General features: G+C 52.6%; 1 protein-coding gene across 1 annotated transcript in view; it reads left to right on the top strand.

Annotated features, from left to right (window-relative positions):
* Positions 1-19256, top strand: part of LOC135305558 (zinc finger protein 883-like) — a 176520-nt gene that overhangs the window by 22949 nt on the left and 134315 nt on the right. The window contains exon 3 of the mRNA XM_064429292.1: positions 4992-5768. Coding sequence (XP_064285362.1) covers positions 4992-5768 — 777 coding nt within the window. The remainder of the gene's footprint in view (positions 1-4991; positions 5769-19256) is intronic.

Below are 19256 nucleotides of genomic sequence, written 5' to 3'. Positions count from 1 at the left end.
CTTGAAAAGCTCCATGCCCAGCCAGGCCTGTCATTACTTCCTCTGGGTCATCTTTCTGCACAAAGGGGGCAGCCTACTCTTGCCCCTTCAAGATTTCTTTTTTGAAGTGTTTCCATCCTTCCTGGAACTAGTTGTTTTTAAGGGCTGTTTATCTTTAAAAAATCAATACCTGATTTGGTACTCCCCAAATCTGCATCCTCAACAGGCCAAAGTCTGCCCTCAAAAGTCCAGTGTAGAAGATTTATTGATGTCCCTCCTTCTTTTACCAAATATTTAAAAAGTCAATAATTTCATTGTGACTGTGCCCCAAACAGCCTCTGACCAGCACTTCTCCCACCAGCCCTTCTCTGTTTGTGACCAGCAGGAGACAGAGCTTTCCTTGGGAGTGGGAATTGCAGGAAACCTCCCCAAAGTGCAGCTTGGAAGGTTCAGCCTGGAGCTGAGGAGAAAGCAAAGTCCCTGCCAGGGTGGAATTGTGGTGCTCGAGGTGTGGCAGCGTGAGGCTGGGCCATGGCCGGCTCTGTGTGCCAGGAGCCGGCAGCGCTGGGTGCAGGGAGCCCAGGGAGGGCACAGAATCGCTGGCTGAGAAATGCTGGGGCACAGCGAGAGGGGCGAGTGCAGCCGGCCAGGGCACAGGAGCAGCACGCACAGGGGGCACAGCCTGCAGGACAGATGGTCGAGGGCTGGGCAGGGCTGGCAGGGCCACAGGCACCCAGGCCTTTGTGCCCTGGGCTCGGGCAGCGCCTCTGGAGGCCCCACAGCAGGAACTTTCCTGGCAGGGGCTGCACTTTGGCTCTCCCTCGGCCTCCCTGGCCAGGCTGGCAGGGGCTGCAGGTTGATGGCATTTGTCCTTGCTGCCCCTGACATCCCCCTGCCCCACAGAGAGCCCCGAGCCACCCGTGAGGGACAGGCCCTGCTGGCCCAGGCTGGGCTCAGGGCTTGGCCTTTCTGCTTCCCCCAGCCAGCCCAGGCCTTGCTCAGCATTGCAGTTCCCTGCCCAGAGCCTTGGGCTCCCTGCACTCCTGGCCTCAAGGATCTGCTCTCAGCAGTCCCTGGGGAGCCTTTGGCACTCCCTGCCCTCACTGGGGCCCAGCCGTGCTCCAAGGCAATTGGAGTTTTGCTGCTGACTCCTTGAGAAGCTTCTTCATGCTTCTCTCAGTGCCTGAGGCTCCTGGACTCAGCCCCAAATCCAACATGGGGATTGTCAAAACACAGAAAGCTCTTGAGGGCTCTTTCTTCAGTGCTCTTCATGTGTCCATGGCTTGTGCAGCTGATTGGAGTCAGTGTAGAGTTCCTTTATGGATGAAAGATTTCAAAGTGCACCTCATTAATTTTTTTTTCTTTAATCAAGTATTTTTTTATGTTCCAGTTCAGAGAAGAGCTGATAGAAGCATTCCCCAGCAGATCTTGATGCTGAATGTCTCCTTAGGAGGTCTGGGTATGTAGAAGAATGAGCCCCTTGAGGGCTGACCCTGTTTGGACAAGCTGCTCCTCACCCCCAGCCTCACCATGTCTCGATGCGTGGCTCCTCCCTCTGGGCAGAGCACCTCACAGTAGGATGATGTAATTTTTATCAGTCCTGCAGTGACACTCAATGGCCCATTAACAAAAGATATCTCCCTGGAGGGAGGATTGATTTGTTGAAGAGATAAAGAAAACTGCCCAATTAACAGAAAATAACTGCCCTACCTCTGACAGATGGTAAATACAATACACACATTATCTCTCAATCCAGAACAACAGGATTTCAAATTTTGGAATTTAACTTAACCTTGCTCAAATCTGACAATAATGAAGCTTAACTTTGCTTAGTGTTATCAACCCGGAATTTGGATTAAATTAAACATTACAGAATCAAAAATTAATATCCTTAAAAGTTATACATATAACAAAATTTAACTTATTCTGATGCTATTCATGGAAAAAAGGCACTGAAAAATTGAACAATCTGGGATTGAAATAACAGCATGATAGATTTACTGGAGGGATTAAAAGGATGTAATGAGTGTGTCATGATTTCATGTAATTTAGTTTTTAGAGAAGCCCATGGTAGCCACAAATTTTATGCAAACATAAATTTACTAAGACCTTTTAAAGTGCAGTTTTACTAAAAGAAACAACAATGTGGAATGTGGCAAACTGCCCAGCAAACCAGCAGCTTCTTGAAATTGTATTTAGTGTCATTCCAGATGGTCAATTTACCAGCATTTCTGTTAAAGAACCTCTGGCCAGTGCCTTGGTGGAGCTGCGCCGGGGGCTCGGGGGAACCGCGCTGGGAGCAGCCGAGCCACGCACCCCAAACTGCCTGCGGTTCCTCCTCCTGCCCCAGAGCCTGTGAATGTGCCTCCGTGCCAGAGGGAAGGGGCTGGAGATCTCTCCAGTGCATCCCCAGCAGGACGGCATTGGCAGTGGGGTTGTCCTGCAGCCAGGGGCCATGCTGGGCTGGGAGATGGAGCAGGAGAGAGGGGGAAAGGGGCACTGACTTCCTCCTCACCTGCCTGCGTGTCTCGGGGCATCTTTCTCTTCCCTGCAGCCTTCTCCTCCACTGGGCCAAGGTTTGGTAATGGGAAATCCTGGTTTGGGGAAAAACAAGGGATGAGCACAGTGAGTCTGAAGGTCCTCTGCCCAAGTCCATCTCTAGGAGTCACCTGGTGTCCATAAAAACCTTCAAAAAGCGGAAGTGATTAAAAAAAAAAAAAGGCACCAGGAGTGTCCCATTTCCAGTCTCATCCCTCTGGGTCTCTGGTGGTGCCTCCTGTCATGGCTGCTGAGGATCCCCGGCCTCCCCAGGGATGAGAAGGTCAGAGCACCCCCCCAGCCTTAAGCACCCTCAGCGGTGAGAGGGACACAGAGCCCCTGGTCCCTAACCCTGCACAAGCATTCCCTGAGGCCAGCAGGATGGAGAGACACCAGAGCAACCACGAGGGCGAGGGGACAGAAACCCCTGAGCATCCCCTGGGCTGAGAGGGACAGAGACTGCCCCAAGCACCCCCTTGGCATGGGGGTGAGCACCCCACTTCCTGGGCTGAGAATAATGGAGACCCACTGGGGAATGGACTGGGGTGACAGGGACAGGGACAACCCTCCCATGCCCCTCCCAAGCATGGCCCAGGGCGAGAGGCGCAGAGACCCCTTCAGCATCCCCTGGGCACTGGACAAAATAAATTTGGCAGAAATTAAATTTAACACTGCATAAATCACTTGGATGAAGATTTGATTTTCTCACAAGTCACATGAGAGGAAAAAACAAATAAATCCCAAAGATTAATAAACCAACAATAGAAGGAATTCTGTGGCAATTCCAAGTTTCATCAGTTCCTGTACAGCCCCAGCTCAGCTGCTGGCAGTTTCCCAAAAAAGAAAAGTGGAAATTTGGCCCAATACAGATTATTAAAAGGAAGGGAAAGCACTGTGGAGCTGTCATGAGTGTGACAGGGACGAAGAGAATAATGATTCTCACATTTGGCAAAGTCCCCAAGCCTCTGAATTTGGGAGTTATTTGGGAATTTAGCTCCTTGAGCTGGGCACTTCTAGCAGCATTGTGTTCCACATCTTGAGGTGAATGAACCTTGTCAGCCTCACTGGTATCATTTGCTCACATTCCTCCAGTGATTTGAACAAACGTTTCAAAGACGGACAACAATATATTTTCTTTACACTGGCCACCCACAACAGCCATTTTCCTCATCAGTTCTCCCACAAGTTGCTCAGAGGAATTTGCATCCAAGTTTCCAAGAGGTTCTCTGGAAAGAAAGAGCCCTCCTCCCACAGAGGAGGGAACCATGCTGTTGTCAAGGTCAGAGAACAGTGCCTGAACTCACTGTGCCAAAATATTGTACACAATCTGGTTAATAAAATTGTTAGAGATTCCTCTGCCCCAGTTAATGTGCTAATGAGACCAAATGCAAAATAAATTTTATTGAACAGTCAATGTGAGGTAGAGAGAGATGGAATAAAAGAGAAAAAAGGGAGAGGGCAAGAGAGTGACAGGGACAGAGACCTCCCCTGGGGTGCAGCAAGCGTGACATTGTCCCCTGTGTGTGTGACCTTCTCAGGGTGAGGGTTTTACACCTGAGCCAGTTTGGGTAGGGGGGGTGGTGTTCACACCCCCAGCAGGGATTACCCCACTGTTTCAGGTTGCAGTGCAAGATGTAACCAAATGCATGTTTTCCATCACCACCTTTAAAAACTGTTATAAATGGGCGGGGCAGTGTTCTTTATCTCTTCCATGACTCAGCCCTGATAATGCCCTCCAGGAGCTATCTTCTGTGAATGGGCCATTGAGTATCCTGCAGTAAAATGACATCATCCCATTGTGGGATGCTCCGCCCAGGGGGAGGAGCCAAGCATTCCTACCTGGATATAAGCGGAGGCTTCTGACACCAGGAGCACCTTGGCTACTGGATTGCCAGAGGACAAGAGCTCCATAGGCACCACTGGACCTTCAGAGGAAGACCAGACCCTTCTACAGGATCACTACTTTGACAGAATCACTTTCATCACTGCAACAGGATTTCAGCCACCATTTAATGGGACTGCTACCAGCACCCTGAGCAACAGGGTGCCAGGTTATATCCTGACTGTGTCAGTTTAAGGCAGTGTTTCTGTATCATTGCCTTGATCTTAATTTTCTTATTAAATTGTAATTCTGGCTTAAAATCTCCCCCTGGTTTGACCTCAAACCAGTACAAAACTCAATGCATTAATCTCTTGTTTTCCTCCCAAAACAGAATTTTACATCCCAAACCCACTGCCAGATGGAGAAGGCTGCGAGGAAGAGGAAGATGCCCTGAGACACTCAGGCAGGTGAGGAGGAAGTCAGGGCCCTTTCCTTATCTCTCCTGCTCCATCTTCCTGCGCAGCACAGCCCAAGGCTGCAGGACAACCTCACTGCCAATGCCATCCTGCCAGGGATGCACTGGGAGGATTTCCTTCCCCTCCCCTCTGGCATGGAGGCAAATCCCATGCTCTCCTTGCCCTGCCTTCCTCAGACAAGCTGAGAATAGAGACCAGGGAGGACAAATCCCCATGGCAGAACCTCATGGAAGAGGCAGATTTGAGCGGCTCCATGGCACAGGAATCTAACAAGGAGGAAAATTCCCTGAGATCCCGCAGGAGGAGGGGCTTCAAACCCAGCCCAGGGTGCTCTGAGGAGGAAAGACCCACCCTGTGCCAGGAAGGTGGACAGAGCTTCAGCCAGGGCTTGGAGCTGGTGGTCCATGAGCAGCTTCCTGATGGGGAGAAGCCCTACAAGTGCTTGGAGTGTGGGAAGAGCTTCAGGCAGAGCAACACCCTGATCAGCCACCAGATGATCCACACTGGGGAATGGCCCTACGAGTGTGGGGAATGTGGGAAGGGCTTCAGCTGCAGCTCAAAACTTGTCAGGCATCAACGCATCCACACTGGGGAGAGGCCCTACGAGTGTCCTGAGTGCCAGAAGAGGTTTCACACCAGCTCCAATCTCCTCTGCCACCAGCGGATTCACACAGATGAGAGGCCCTTCCACTGTTCTGACTGTGGGAAGAGCTTCAAGTACAACTCCTACCTCATGAAGCACCAGCGCATCCACACTGGGGAGAAGCCCTACCAGTGTCCCCAGTGTGGGAAGAAGTTTCACATGAGCTCCAATCTCCTCCAGCACCAGCGGATTCACACGGATGAGAGGCCCTTCCGCTGCTCTGACTGCGGGAAGGGCTTCAACCGCAACTCCCACCTTGTCACCCACCGGCGTATCCACACTGGGGAGAGGCCCTACGAGTGTCCCCAGTGTGGGAAGAGCTTCAGACAGAGCTCTCATTTGAGCAGACACCAACACAGTCACCAGTAAGGGAAGATATGCAAATGCTGCAACTGCAGGAAGAGCTTTGGGCACTGCTCCAACTTCATCCCCCACGGGAGAACCACGTTTGGAAGAGCCCTGGTGATACGTGTTCACTGTGATCCATGCTGGGAAGACACCTGTTCATTTTCCTGCCCCTGCCAATGACATGATGTGAGCCTGAAGAACATGAGGGTCTGGCCAGGGCTGTGTCATTACATTCACTCCGACCTCAGGTCATTGCCAGGGGCAGGAAAGGGACTCTCTCTCTCTATCTCCTCCTGAGGAGAAGGGTGTCCTTTCCAGGCAGGAGGAAATTATGGCTGGGAAAACACAGTCAGTTGTGTTGTAGTTTTCCCTTTTTTATAACCCTTCTGTTGTCAATATTGTTTCTGTTCCTGTTTGTTCTTTATCTCGTTGCTGTTCCAAATAAATTGTTCTTATCCCAGGCCAGGATCTTTGCCTTTTGTGCTTTCCATGGGAGGTGGGAGGGCAGCGAGCGGCAGCGTGGTTGTAGCAGGAGCAGGACATTGGGGAATCCCATTCCTAAAACCCAGTCCTTGGAAACCGAGCATCCCAGCTGGTCCCAGCCCTGCTGGCCATGGCAACAGCCTTGGGAGTGAGTCCCTGGCTGGGGCTGTGGGAACCTCTTCCCTCTGGTGCCCAGGGACAGCACTGGAGGGAACGGCTGCAGCTGAGTCGGGGCAGGCTCAGCTTGGATCTCAGGAAAAGGTTTTTCCCCAGAGGCTGCTGGGGCACTGCCCAGGCTCCCCAGGGAAGGCTCCCAGCTCCAGGGCTCTCTGAGCTCCAGCAGCGTTTGGACAGCGCTGCCAGGCCCAGGCTGGCATTGTTGGGGTGTCCTGTGCAGGGCCAGCAGTTGGACTCCAGGATCCTGATGGGTCCCTCCCAGCTCAGCCAGTTCTGTGCATCTAGGATCCCATGACTCTGGGGATGGGGCTGCCAATGGTGTCCATGGCAACCACCCCTGGCATGGGGACTGCATGGAGCTGCCAAGGGACTGAGCATGGCAACAGGGGTCTGGGGATGGTTGCCATGGAAACTGACCGTAGCAACAGGGGGCTGAGGATGGTTGCCATGGAAACTGACCATAGCAACAGGGGCTGGGGATGGTTGCCTGCTAAGGATCAGATTTGTCACAGGCTCTCAGAGGGGTTCCATGAGGACTTTCCAAGAGTCTCCAGGCTGTTCAAGAGCTGGAATGTCACAGGCAGAGACAGGGGCTCCATGGACACCTCCCAGGGGTTTCTGGGGATGGTAAACAGCCCTGTGCTCAGAGGCAGTCACAGCCATTCCATGGTGACATCCCAGGGCACCTTGGGCTGCAAAGGCACCGATTTGTCACAGGCACTCACGGGGGCTCCACGGTGACATCGCAGGAGTCCCCAGGTTGCCAAAGAGCCGGGATGTCCCAGACACTCCCAGGGTTTCCTGTCATGGGCACAGCAGGAGCTTCAGGCAAAGTTTATTGGAGAAGCTCCTGTTAGGTCACGAGTTGCAGAAAGGATCCCAAATAGCCCCCAGAGATCCCCAAATGTCACTGTGGAGTCAGAGATGACACAGACTCAGGTCAGAAGGCTGAGAGCTAAAAGCCCCCGGTTTATTCAATCCTCTTCTTTTATACCTTGGTTTGCTACAAGTGGACCTCATTGGTCATTTAATCAACACATTTCACATGATTGGCTAATGAAGAAAACACCTTCCATTAAACAACTTTTTGGAAAAAAACCAACTTATTCCAAACACCACCTGTGGATAGTTTACAATTCTTTCTCTCCAGCTCCCTAAAAGTTCCCAGACCAATTCATGGGAAAGCTTATCTTACTTTCTCTGTCTCTGACCACACTGCCATATCCACATCCAAATACTCCCAAGAACCTCCAGGCTTTCTAAACTTCTTCCATGAGAGGAACTGTGGAGCAGCTGGTTCCAATTGCACCCCAGAATTTTCAAGCATTCCTGTGTAAAGAATTATAAAGGTGGAATTAACCTTTATACAATTTGGTCCACAGGATTAAAGATGGGATACCATATATAAATATTTATATAAAATCTATTATGGTAATGATTAGACAAAATTTTCTTAATGAGAAATATTTACACCAAGATATAAGAGCTGTAACATATTATATAAAGCTCTAGGAAGTGATTTCAAAGCAACTGTGCTAAAGCAAAACCAGTTTTTAAGCAGAGATTTGTGTCACTCCCCCAGACCAATGACCGTGGGCAAATCCCTTTGGCTCAGCCTGGAGCAGTGACCTTGAGGGGCGTCCCCACTGCAGGGAGGAATCTCCACAACTCCCAAAAAGGGAAATGTCAGAAGACGCTGCTGTTAAAATTTGGGACAGGGCTTTTCTAGTCAGATGTGCCGAGGCTGGGCCAGCTCAGCAGCTCTGCAGAAGCTCTCAGTGCTGTCCCTTGGTTCTTGCTTTCTCTGTGAAATATTCCATCCCTGCCACAGTTTCCTCTCCCTCTCAGGATGTCAGATTTGGGATGGAGAAATCTGGTTTCACCCGAAAAGCAGCGTGACCCCCTCATTCATTTCCCACTGGGGCTTTGCAAACAGGGCCTTGCTGGAGTTGTTGGAGCCCATTGCAGGCAGAGCCTCCTGCTCCAGCAGGAACTGCCTTTCCTGTGCCATCAGCAAGGCAGGTCCTGCTGCAGGAAAAACCCCAGGCCAGCCCCAGCACAGGGAAGGGCTCGGGCACAAGGGCAGAGTGCCGTGCTGGGAGCTGTGCCAGGCAGAGCCTGAGGCACCAAAGGCACCTTGGCAGCAGCAGCTGCTTGCAGGGCATGGCCAGAAGCCTCCCTTGGCAGCCCGGCCTGGTGGCCAGCACTGCAGAGCTGCTGCCTCAGGGCTCATTTCTGCCTGGGCTCTGAAAAGCCACTTCTGCTCCAGGAGCCTGCCTGGGAAGCCATTGGCCACTGCACCTTGGGCAAAAGGTATGAATGAGAAAACTGTTCATGCCAGCAGAGACAAGGCAGGGGCAGAGGAAAGGGGAGAGCCAGGCCCAGGGCACAGGGCTGCCATGGTGATGGCTGTGAGGTCACTGCCCCTGCAGCAGCCTGGCTGCCCTCAGCAGACATTCTGGCCAGAAGCGTTGTGATGGCACCCAGCACATCAGAGAACCCACACAACAGGAATTCTGTGCTTGGGGATGAATGGGTTTCACTGGGTCAGGCTGCACAAAGGTCCTGCTCTTGGACAATTACTGTGATGGGGAATCCAACTGTGGAAGAACACAGTTGCAGTTTTGTGCCACTCTCCTCATTGTAAAGTATTTCCTCCTTCTAACAAATGTAAATCCACCCTCATTCAGTTCACAGATATTGAGCCTTGTTCTGTCACTGCAAGATTTGGGAGAAAATAATTTTGACCACTGTTTTCATTATAACAGACTTTGGAGAGGACCCAAAAACCTCTCAAGATGAGGTTTGGAGGCCTCATCCCATAACCAGCAGTGAGAGGCGGCAGACTCTGGGCTCATTGGTGTGGAGACTGAGGACAGAATACGAGTAGCCGGGGAGGGATTAAAGGGTGGTTTCACACATCTCGGAGTTTTTCTTTATTGTATAAAACAGCCAGAGAAAGAGATAATGGCACCAAGGGCAGCTTGGGAAGCCCAGACTGGACACCAGGAGAAAGGAATTTTCCTCCCGGGCAGGGTTGTGGTGCAATACATCCCCCAGAAGGAGCCTGGAGCAGCCAAGGCTTTGTGTGGGCAGGCAGAGGCAGGCAGGAGGCAGAGCTGTCAGCAAAGGAAGAGGCCAGCCAGGTGGGGCAGCCGGGGGATGACGACAGCCTGCAGGGACAGAGGCACAGGGCAGGGACACCGTAGGACAGCCTGGGCTGCACAGGGCACAGGGATGGGCAGCAGCTGCAAGGCCCTGACAGAGCCACTTGGGCAGCACTTTGGCCATGGCTGCTGGCACTGGGCCTGAGCCAGGAGCAGGAGACAAGTGACCCTATGAGGCCTGGGGCCTCATTGCCTCCTTGTCCCTGCTCAGCAGCCTGGCAGGGGCCGCCCCATGGTGCTGCCCTTGGCATTGCACATCCCCACATGCCAGTGTCCATCCCGGGAAGAGCCCTGAGCAATGAGGGAGGGACAGGATCTGCCTGGCCAGGGGCTGGGGCTCAGGCCTTGGCCCTTTGCATTCCTGAAACACATCCAGGTTTGCTCAGCACCAGAGACACCTTTCCCTTGTTTGTCCCCAGCTGTCATCACTGCCTGCAGTGTTCTGCTCTACCTGGAACCTGGGGACACTTTCTCAGTCGTGTCCCTCCTTGGGACGCATTAAAACTTCAAGAAACTTTGGAGTTTCAATTTAACTTTGAGTTCTGGAGAAGTCTTTGGAAGGCTCTCTCAGGGACTGAGTCTGATGTAAACAACACCCAAGTCCCAAGAGGGTCATTAAAGTCTTTGTTCTGTGTCTGTGCTGCTGAGCTTTAAAGGAACAGCTCTTCCCAGGACCAGCTCCTCTCCCAGCCCAGCAGGGCTGAGGGCTCTGCCTGCAGGCACTGAGGGGACAGGAGCCAGGCAGAGACAGGCTGAGGAAGTCATTGAGCTGAAACTTCACTTGGGGAAAGATCTTCACAGCCCTCCACATGGTGAGTCAGTGGATGCAGGGCAATGTCCCCTGTGCTCCTGGAGGGATCTCCTGAAGCCAGCACACCCCACAGCCTGGGGGATGTGCCAGGAGGACTCTCCCAATTTCTCTGTGGCAGGGGAGCAGGAGGAGGAGGAGGATGTGCTGCAGAGCAGGGCTGCCCTGGGCACCATCAGAGGGACAGGGCAGGATGGCTCCTGCTGCCAGGGATGGCTGCAGGGGGTGAAGCTGGGGCTGCAGCCAGGGCTGCCAGGGCTGTCCTGCAGAGCAGGTCCTGCAGCCCTCAGGGCTCTTGGCCAGCCCAGGGGATGTGCCACCTGCCAGGGGCAGCTCTCAACCTGCCTGGCAGCTCCCCATGGACACTGCAGGGGAGAAGTTGGAGGTGGCAGGAGCAACCCCCATCAGGGCAGATTCCTCCTGCTGTGGAGATGGTGCTGCATGGCCAGGGCTGCTCTCAGCTTTCTCCTAAAGGGAAGGGGCTGTCAGCTTTGGCTGTGTCACTGAGACTCCTGCACTGTCAGCCTGGGCATGAGCAGATGTGCCTCAGATCTCCCTCAGAAATTGCCTCCTCAGCCTCCTCTCCCTACACACAGCAGCAGCAGCACCTTGGCTTGCAGCATCTCTGTTTGTCTGCCCTGTCCTTAGGGCCCTGCTGCCAGGGAGATGCCCCTGGGCAGTGCCCTGTGCTGGGAGGGGTCTGCAGGGCAGAGCTGAGCCCCCAGGGCTGGGCTGGGCTCTGGCAGCACTGGCAGGGACAAGGCTTGGGTAGAGAGAAACAGCTCCAAATAGGCACAACTGCAGGCAGCAGACAGCCAGACCAACCTTTGGCATCCCTCCCTGTCCAGCTGCACAGGGAAAGAGAGAAGGGTTTGGAGAGATTGATTTTGAAACTGTAGTGTTCAAAAAGGCCACGTTATTTTTAAGTACACTTTGAAATTTGTCCATCCTGTACGAGAGGCAGGTGAAATGAACAAAGGACACCTGTGTGGGACCAGCAGGTTTGACTGCTCTGGGGCACAGGGAGCCCTGTTTTCCCTCTGGGCTCCCCAGTGTTCAGGCTGAGAGCAGTGCTAAGAACAACACATCAGCCCCTTCCAGAAAACACGTAGTTACTTAGCAGCCAAACCTAAATTAAAAAAAAAAAAGTAAATGAAATTTCCCCAAAGAAAGAGAAGGAATTTTGAGTGATTGTGTAAGAAATTAGCAGAGGATTGACTCAAGGTACTTTGTCCAGATTATAATTGTTGTCTTTGAATAGCTCATAATACCCAGAGTGAAGAAATGTCCAACAGCAGCTCCATCAGCCACTTCCTCCTGCTGGCATTGGCAGACACGGGGCAGCTGCAGCTCCTGCACTTCTGCCTCTTGCTGGGCATCTCCCTGGCTGCCCTCCTGGGCAACGGCCTCATCATCAGCGCCGTAGCCTGCGGCCAGCACCTGCTGCCCCTGGGCAGTGCCGGAGCTGGGAGGGGTCTGCAGGGCAGAGCTGAGCCCCCAGGGCTGGGCTGGGCTCTGGCAGCACTGGCAGGGCCCAGCCCTGGGCACAGGGAAGCAGCTGCTGGCAGGGACAGCTCCAGGCAGCAGAGCCCTGGGCAGGCAGTGAGGGGAAAGTGCCCCCAAGCTGGGCTGGGATATTTAAAGTCCTCTCCTAATTCAACTATTCCATTATTACTTTTCTTACAGATCCCCTTGCCAAGGAACAACAAATGTCCAACAGCAGCTCCATCAGGCACTTCCTCGTGCTGGCATTGGCAGACACGTGGCAGCTGCAGCTCCTGCACTTCTGCCTCTTGCTGGGCATCTCCCTGGCTGCCCTCCTGGGCAACGGCCTCATCATCAGTGCCGTAGCCTGCGGCCACCACCTGCACACGCCCATGTTCTTCTTCCTGCTCCACCTGGCCCTCAGCGACCTGGGCTCCATCTGCACCACTGTCCCCAAAGCCATGCACAATTCCCTCTGGGACACCACGACCATCTCCTACACAGGATGTGCTGCACAGGGTTTTTTTTTTTGTGTTCTTCATCTCAGCAGAGTATTTCCTCCTGACCATCATGTGCTATGACCGCTACGTGTCCATCTGCAAACCCCTGCACTACGGGACCCTCCTGGGCAGCAGAGCTTGTGCCCACATGGCAGCAGCTGCCTGGGCCAGTGCCTTTCTCTATTCACTGCTGCACACAGCCAATACAATTTCTCTGCCCCTGTGCCATGGCAATGCCCTGGGCCAGTTCTTCTGTGAAATCCCCTAGATTCTCAAACTCTCCTGCTCACACTCCTACTTCAGGGAACTTGGGCTCATTGTGTTCAGTGCCTCCTTATTATTTGGCTGTTTTGTGTTCATTGTTTTCTCCTATGTGCAGATCTTCAGGGCTGTGCTGAGGATCCCCTCTGAGCAGGGACAGCACAAAGCCTTTTCCACCTGCCTCCCTCACCTGGCCGTGGTCTCCCTGTTCATCAGCACAGTCATGTTTGCCTACCTGAAACCCCCCTCCGTGTCCTCTCCGTCCCTGGATCTGGCCCTGTCAGTTCTGTACTCAGTTGTGACTCCAGCGCTGAACCCCCTCATCTACAGCCTGAGGAACCAAGAGCTCAAGGCTGCAGTGTGGAGACTGATGACTGGATGCTTTCAGGGACATTAAACTGCTCATCAATTTTGGCAAACCTTTTGTAATAAAGGTTGTCTTTGATACTTCTTGTTGGTTTGGTTGTGTTTCATTTTTTTTCCCCTTTGTTTTAGTTTTTTCATATTGTCTACAAAGTAGGGTCATTGTTTGTGCCATTTCTCATTTTGTTTCTCTACACATTCACCATGGCCGCAGACTGTGTCACTGAGGGGGTGTTTTCTCAGTGGCTTTAAAGGAATGAAAGGATCTCCCAGCAAAGTGTTCTGCAGAGATGCCCTTTTGTTGCCTTCTCTGGAGCTGCAGCAGCAATGTCTGTGTGCAGAGCTGGGGGCAGAGCAGTGCTGGCACAGCAGCTGTGCCCAGCAGCAGCAGCAGCACTTGGTGTTGGCAGTGCTGCTGCCGTGGCCCTGCCCCGCTGCCCTGGTGGCCCTGGTGTTGCTGCAGGGCCTGAGTGCTCTCGAGGCCGGGCACAGTCCTGGGGGTGGCAGTGCCGGAGCTGCAGCAGGGACAGGCCATGGGCACTGCTGGGGCAGCGCTGACGCCTCAGGCCAGGCCCTGGGGGCTCCAGGCTCCTTGCCCAGGCTCTCTCAAGAACACGGCCAGGCCAATGCTCAGCACAGAAAAGCCCCAGGGTGAGCAGCCCCAGGCTGGCCGTGGGCAGGCTGGGGGCAAACAGCATGGCTGGGGCTGTGCAAGGGCCCTGGGGGAGACGGGAAGGAGCAGCAGAGCAGGGGCTGATCCATCCCCAGTGCGCTGCACAGCCCAGGGCAGCGTCCCAGAGGGTCCTCATGGAGCTGCCAACAACATCCCCCCTCTGCAGCCCTGGCCTCTCCCCCAGCTCACACAGGTGCCCCATCCTTGCAGGCACAGCCACGGCAGCACTGGCTCAGGAGCCCCTGTTTGCATTGCACAGAGCAGGCAGGAGCACCCCGATGCTGCTGCTGTGGGGACATGAACCTGAGGGAGCACAAATGCCATCAGCCCCTGGGGCCAGCAAGGGCTGGGGGACACCAGGGAAACCACTCAGCTTTGTCCTGGCCTCTGCAGTCAGCCAGAAAGTTTGTTCCCATCAGCTGGGAGTTTCCTGTGCCACTGCAGACGCTGTTGCTCAGAGCCAGGGCTGCCTGGCAGCCACCCCCAAACTGCCCTGAGCATTTCCTTGGCTTCACCTTTGCGTTCTTTACTCTTCCTTGGTCTAGATTTCTTCCTATTGTCCACTGCTGTTCCCTGCCCTGCAAACAGCCCATCCCTGTTTGCCCTTTCCTCTCTGGCCCCACTCCCCATTCCAGTTCCTGACTTGGCACCATCCCCTGGGGAGCAGGATCATCCTCCAAGTGCTGCAGGAATTGTCGGCAGGCTCCTGCAGTGCCTGGTACTGCTCCCTTGCCAGAGGCAGCCCAGGCCAGGGGGGCACATCTGGGCTGCTGTGTCTGCCTGTGGGGCTCCCTGTTCTGGGCAATGAGGAGGAGCTGCAGAGGCTCTGCAGGACTGACAGGATGGGCTTTGGGGCTGGCAGGAGAAGCTGAGGCACCTGGGCTGCTGGAGCTTCTGAAGAGGAGGCCCAGGGCTCATCCTGCACCTGCTGCAAGGGTGGTTTCAGAGAATCACAGAATCAGCAAGGCTGGAAAAGACATTGGAGGTTATCAAGTACAACCTGTGCCCTGACACCACCTTGTCTCTCCTGGGCCTCCTCTTCTCCAGGATAAACAGCCCCAGCTCCCTCAGGCACTCCTCACAGGACTTGTGTTCCAGACCCCTCACCAGCCTTGTTGCCCTTCTCTGGACACACTCCAGCCCCTTCCATGTCCTTCCTAAATTGGGGTCCCAGAACTGGACACAGCACTCGAGGTGCTGCCCAACGAGTGCTGAGCACAGGGGAAGAATCACTACCCTGCTCCTGCTGGCCACACCATTCCTGATCCAGGCCAGGAGCCATTGGCCTTCTTGGCCACCTGGGCACACTGCTGCCTCATGTCCAGCCTGCTGTCCATCAGTCCCTGCAGGTCCCTTTCTGCCTGGCTGCTCTCCAGCCACTCTGTCCCCAGCCTGTAGCACTGCAGGGGTTGTTGTGGCCAAAGTGCAGGACCCGGCACTGGGACTTGTTAAACCTCACCTTGCTGGATTTGGGCCCTGGATCCAGCCTGTCCAGGGCCCTGTGCAGAGCCCTCCTACCCTCCAGCAGATCTGCACTTGAACCCAGCTTGGTGTCATCTGAAAATTTGCTGATGCTGGACTCAATCCCCTCATCCAGATCATCTATGCAGATATTCAAATCCACTCTGGCCAGCTCTGATCCCTCGGCCATCCTGTGATGGCACTCAAGGTGATCTCTTCCATAGCCTTGCCTGGCGCTGAGGTCAGGCTGACAGGCCTGGAGTTCCCCAGATCCTCCTTCCTGCCCTTCTTGGGGATGGGCTCACATTGGCACCTCCACTCCTCTGGGGCCGCCCTGCTGATCCAGGACTGATGGTAAATGATGGAGAGCAGTTTGGGGAGCTCATCCACCAGCTCCCTCATCCCCCTAGGATGGATCCCATCCGATCCCATCCACCTGTGAGCACCTGAGTGGTTCAGCAGCTCCCCAGCTGCTTCCTCCTGGATTCCAGGGGGATGTTCTGCTCCCTGTGCCCATCTACCAGCTCAGGAGAACACTTGTCCTGAGGACAACCTGTCCTAATATTGAACATTGAGACAAACAAGGTATTAAGGAGCTCAGCCTTTTCCTTATCTTTAGTTATTTTATTCTCTGCTGCATCCAATAAAACATAGAGGTTCTCCTTATCCCTCCTTTTGCCATTAATTTTTTTTTTTTTTTAATACAAGCCGCCACATGAAATTCTAACTGAGTTATCACCTCTCCCCTTTTCTTTCTGTGTAACCTAACATCATCTTTGGAGACCTCCTGAGTTTTAAATAATGTTTTCCCCTGAGTCCCCACAAAAGCTCCATGGGCATCCTGGACAGTAATTTTCCTCACTAGCTCATCTTTTTCCACACTGGGACAGGGTGCTTCTCCCTCTTTAAGATTATTTTCTTGAAATGTCTCTCTCCTTCCTGGACCTCTTTGTTTTTAAGGGCTGTTTCCCTTTAAAAGATCAGTAACTGATTTGATACTCCCCAAATATGCATTCTAAATAGGCCAAAGTCTGCCCTACCTAATTCCAGTGTAGATGTTTTGTTGCTGCCCCTTCTGCTTACCCAGAATATTGAAAACTTGATTATTTCATGGTCACGGTGCCCCAGGCAGCCTCTGACCACCACATCTGCCACCAGCCCTCCTCTGTTTGTGAACAGCAGCAGACAGAGCTTTCCTTGGCAGTGAGAGTGTTACCAAAAATCCATAAAACAGAAAACTCCTTAAGCCCAATGCAGCATTAAGAAGCAGCATTCTTTATTCAGCTGGATGCATGGGGGAGAGCTCCTCCCAAAGCCCTGCATGCTGAGTACAGGAAAGTTTCTGTTTATTTTCTGTATTTTGCACACATATTAATTGATTGTCCCAGACTAAACACACATATGATAATCATTTCCCCAAAATCATTGACATATTTCCCCTCCTCTTTACCCATGAGTTCTTCTGCCCTGGGGGTCTCTCTGGTGGTCCCTGGTGGTCTGGACCCCAATGTTCCTGTGGGCCTGGCTGAGCTGGCAGGACACTGAGGCTGGTGAGCTTCCAGTTCCCCTTCTCACACAACGGGCACTGTGTGCTTTCCACAGGCCTGGGGTTTTGGAGAACAAGCTCCAGGTGTCAGCTCACATGAGCTCACAATTTATCCTCTGGTAACATGAGGTCACAGAGTGGGCTATGACATAACAGAGTGGGTTATGTGAGGTCATTAAGCAACTCTGACATCATAGACTGCATCTGTGACATCACAGAGCCCGCAGTGACATCACAGAGCAGAGGTCTGACATCCCAGAGCAGACTATGACATCACAGAGGGGGGAAATGCAATGTCATTGAGCAGCTATGACATCATAGGCCATCTCTGTGACATCACAGAGCCAGCAGTGACCTCACAGGGCAGAGGTCTGACATCACAGAGCAGACTGTGATATCACAGAGTTGGCTGTGGCATCAGAGACCAGCTGTGTGACATTAGAGAATGAGCTGTGACCTCACAGAGCAGGTTGTGACATCCCAGAGGGGCTGTGTGACATCCCAGGAGGGCTGTGTGAGGTCACTGGGTTGCTCACTCAGCCCCAGCTCCCACTCACAGTTTCTCCCAACAAGTCCAATGCTGTTCATGCCCAGCGGGGTCCCTGTCCCCCGGTATCCCCCCGCTCCACCTGGAGCCACAGCCTCCACCAAAGGATGTTCCACAGGATCCAGCCCAGAGCCTGACATGGGGACAAGGGGCCAGGGCTGTGTGACCAGGACATCAAGGACGTGAATGATCCAGGTCACTGTGACCGGGTTTGGGTTTCCCAGGGCAGGAAAGATGTCTGGCAGCTGGAGCAGGGTTAGGGAAGGGCCTCCAAGGTGGGGGCTGGAGCCCTTGGGCTGTGAGCAGAGGCTGAGGGAGCTGGGCTTGTCCAGCCTGGAGCAGGGAAGGCTGAGGGGCTCCTCATCCCAGCCTGGCAGTGCCAGCCAGGAGGGGATGGAGAACACAGAGCCAGGCTCTTCACCGGGGGCCTGGTGGGAGACAAAAGCCAATGGGTGGAAGGGGAAAGAGGGGAGATCAGCCAGGACAGGAGGAGATTAAATGAGTCAGGCTGGTTTCAGCATTTCCTCAACACCAAAAGCAGCCTGAGCCCCTTCTCCATCCACCACTGACAGCTTTGCAAATCAGGAATTCTTTGAGCTGCTTTGCCCCCACTCCAGGATGAGCATCCTGATACAAGAGATTTAATGGACCTGGCCCCAGTCCTGAGCCCTGGGGACACCCCTGGATGTGACTCCATTCCTCAGCTGCTCTGAGTTCCAGAGGTTGGATGAGGGAAATGGCAGTGTGATAAATGAATACGAGTAGTGCTAACAATACTTAAATTTTAGAAGAAGTAATAGAGGAAAAGGATATGTTATTAGTGTCACAAAACAAATGTTTTCAGATGTTAATGAGAAAATAGGATCCTGGATGTAGTTCGACATAAGGAACATTCCAAAATGGAATAGGCCTCAGGATAACTAGAGAATCAGCCTTGAAATGGCTGAAAATGGGATGATTCCAGGTATCTACAAAATAATAAGGCTTTTTTTTTGGAATATAATGCTGGCTTCTATAACACAAGACTTGGGGCACATGTGCAATGAGTGGGGTTGCTCAAAGGACAGTGATGATGAGGAGAAGCCTTCATCGGATGTGAGCACCAAAGAGCCAGAAGACCCCTGAGCAACAAGCAGAGCATGTGCTGTGCAGTATAGTGACATAAATTTCAAGAATAGAAAATAGGAGGAGATTTGCAGGGAAAAAAGTGATGAATATGTATTAGCATACAGGATATAAATTGTGTTTGGATTCCTATTCTTTTTGTACATGAGGCAGGGTGAGAAAAACCCCGCCCATGCCCTGATCAATTGGTTTTGCTTATCCTTTATGGGAACCACTGCCAAATTTTTTTGTACCTGCTTGATTGTATTTGATGGTATTATTTTATATATGATTGCTGCTCAATTAAAATTGCTGCTAAATTGAACTTTGTTGTTTATTGAATTAGACATATAGAACGTCATTCATAACAGTGGGGAAGTGATAGGGACAAAGTCTGATTGATTGTCAGCCATAAAAGGTCTTGATTTTCATATCTATTCCGACAGCGTTAGAAGGTGCTCGGGGTCAATATCAATTGGACATTGCTGATATCAATCTATAAACAGGAAAATAAAACTAAACAGGACAAAGCAATTCTCTCTTCATTGCTTTCAATACAGTATATTCACTTTGAATACACTTCTGAAATCTGTCAAATTAACCAGAGAACAATAAAAAACTTAAATTATTATCAGGGGTTTTTATTGTGTGGGTGTTTTAAACAAATGTTTATGAGCTTTTCTCACTGAATTCCTGAAAAGTTCAAGAAAGAAGAGGCCTTTGGAGTAGGAAAATTCATCATCGACCTCCAAGTAGCTGAGGATCCATCGCCATCAGAGCAGCAAGGAACAGAAATGGGCACAGCTTTGTGGCTGCCCCAGCTTTGGGATGGGCCCTGGGCCTGGAGCAGGAGCAGCTCTTGAGGGCCCCAAGGC

This window comes from Passer domesticus, chromosome 8 (assembly GCF_036417665.1).
Source record: "Passer domesticus isolate bPasDom1 chromosome 8, bPasDom1.hap1, whole genome shotgun sequence".
NCBI lineage: Eukaryota > Metazoa > Chordata > Aves > Passeriformes > Passeridae > Passer > Passer domesticus.
Note: the sequence above shows the minus strand (reverse complement) of the source record. Positions and strands in the feature narration are given on the sequence as shown.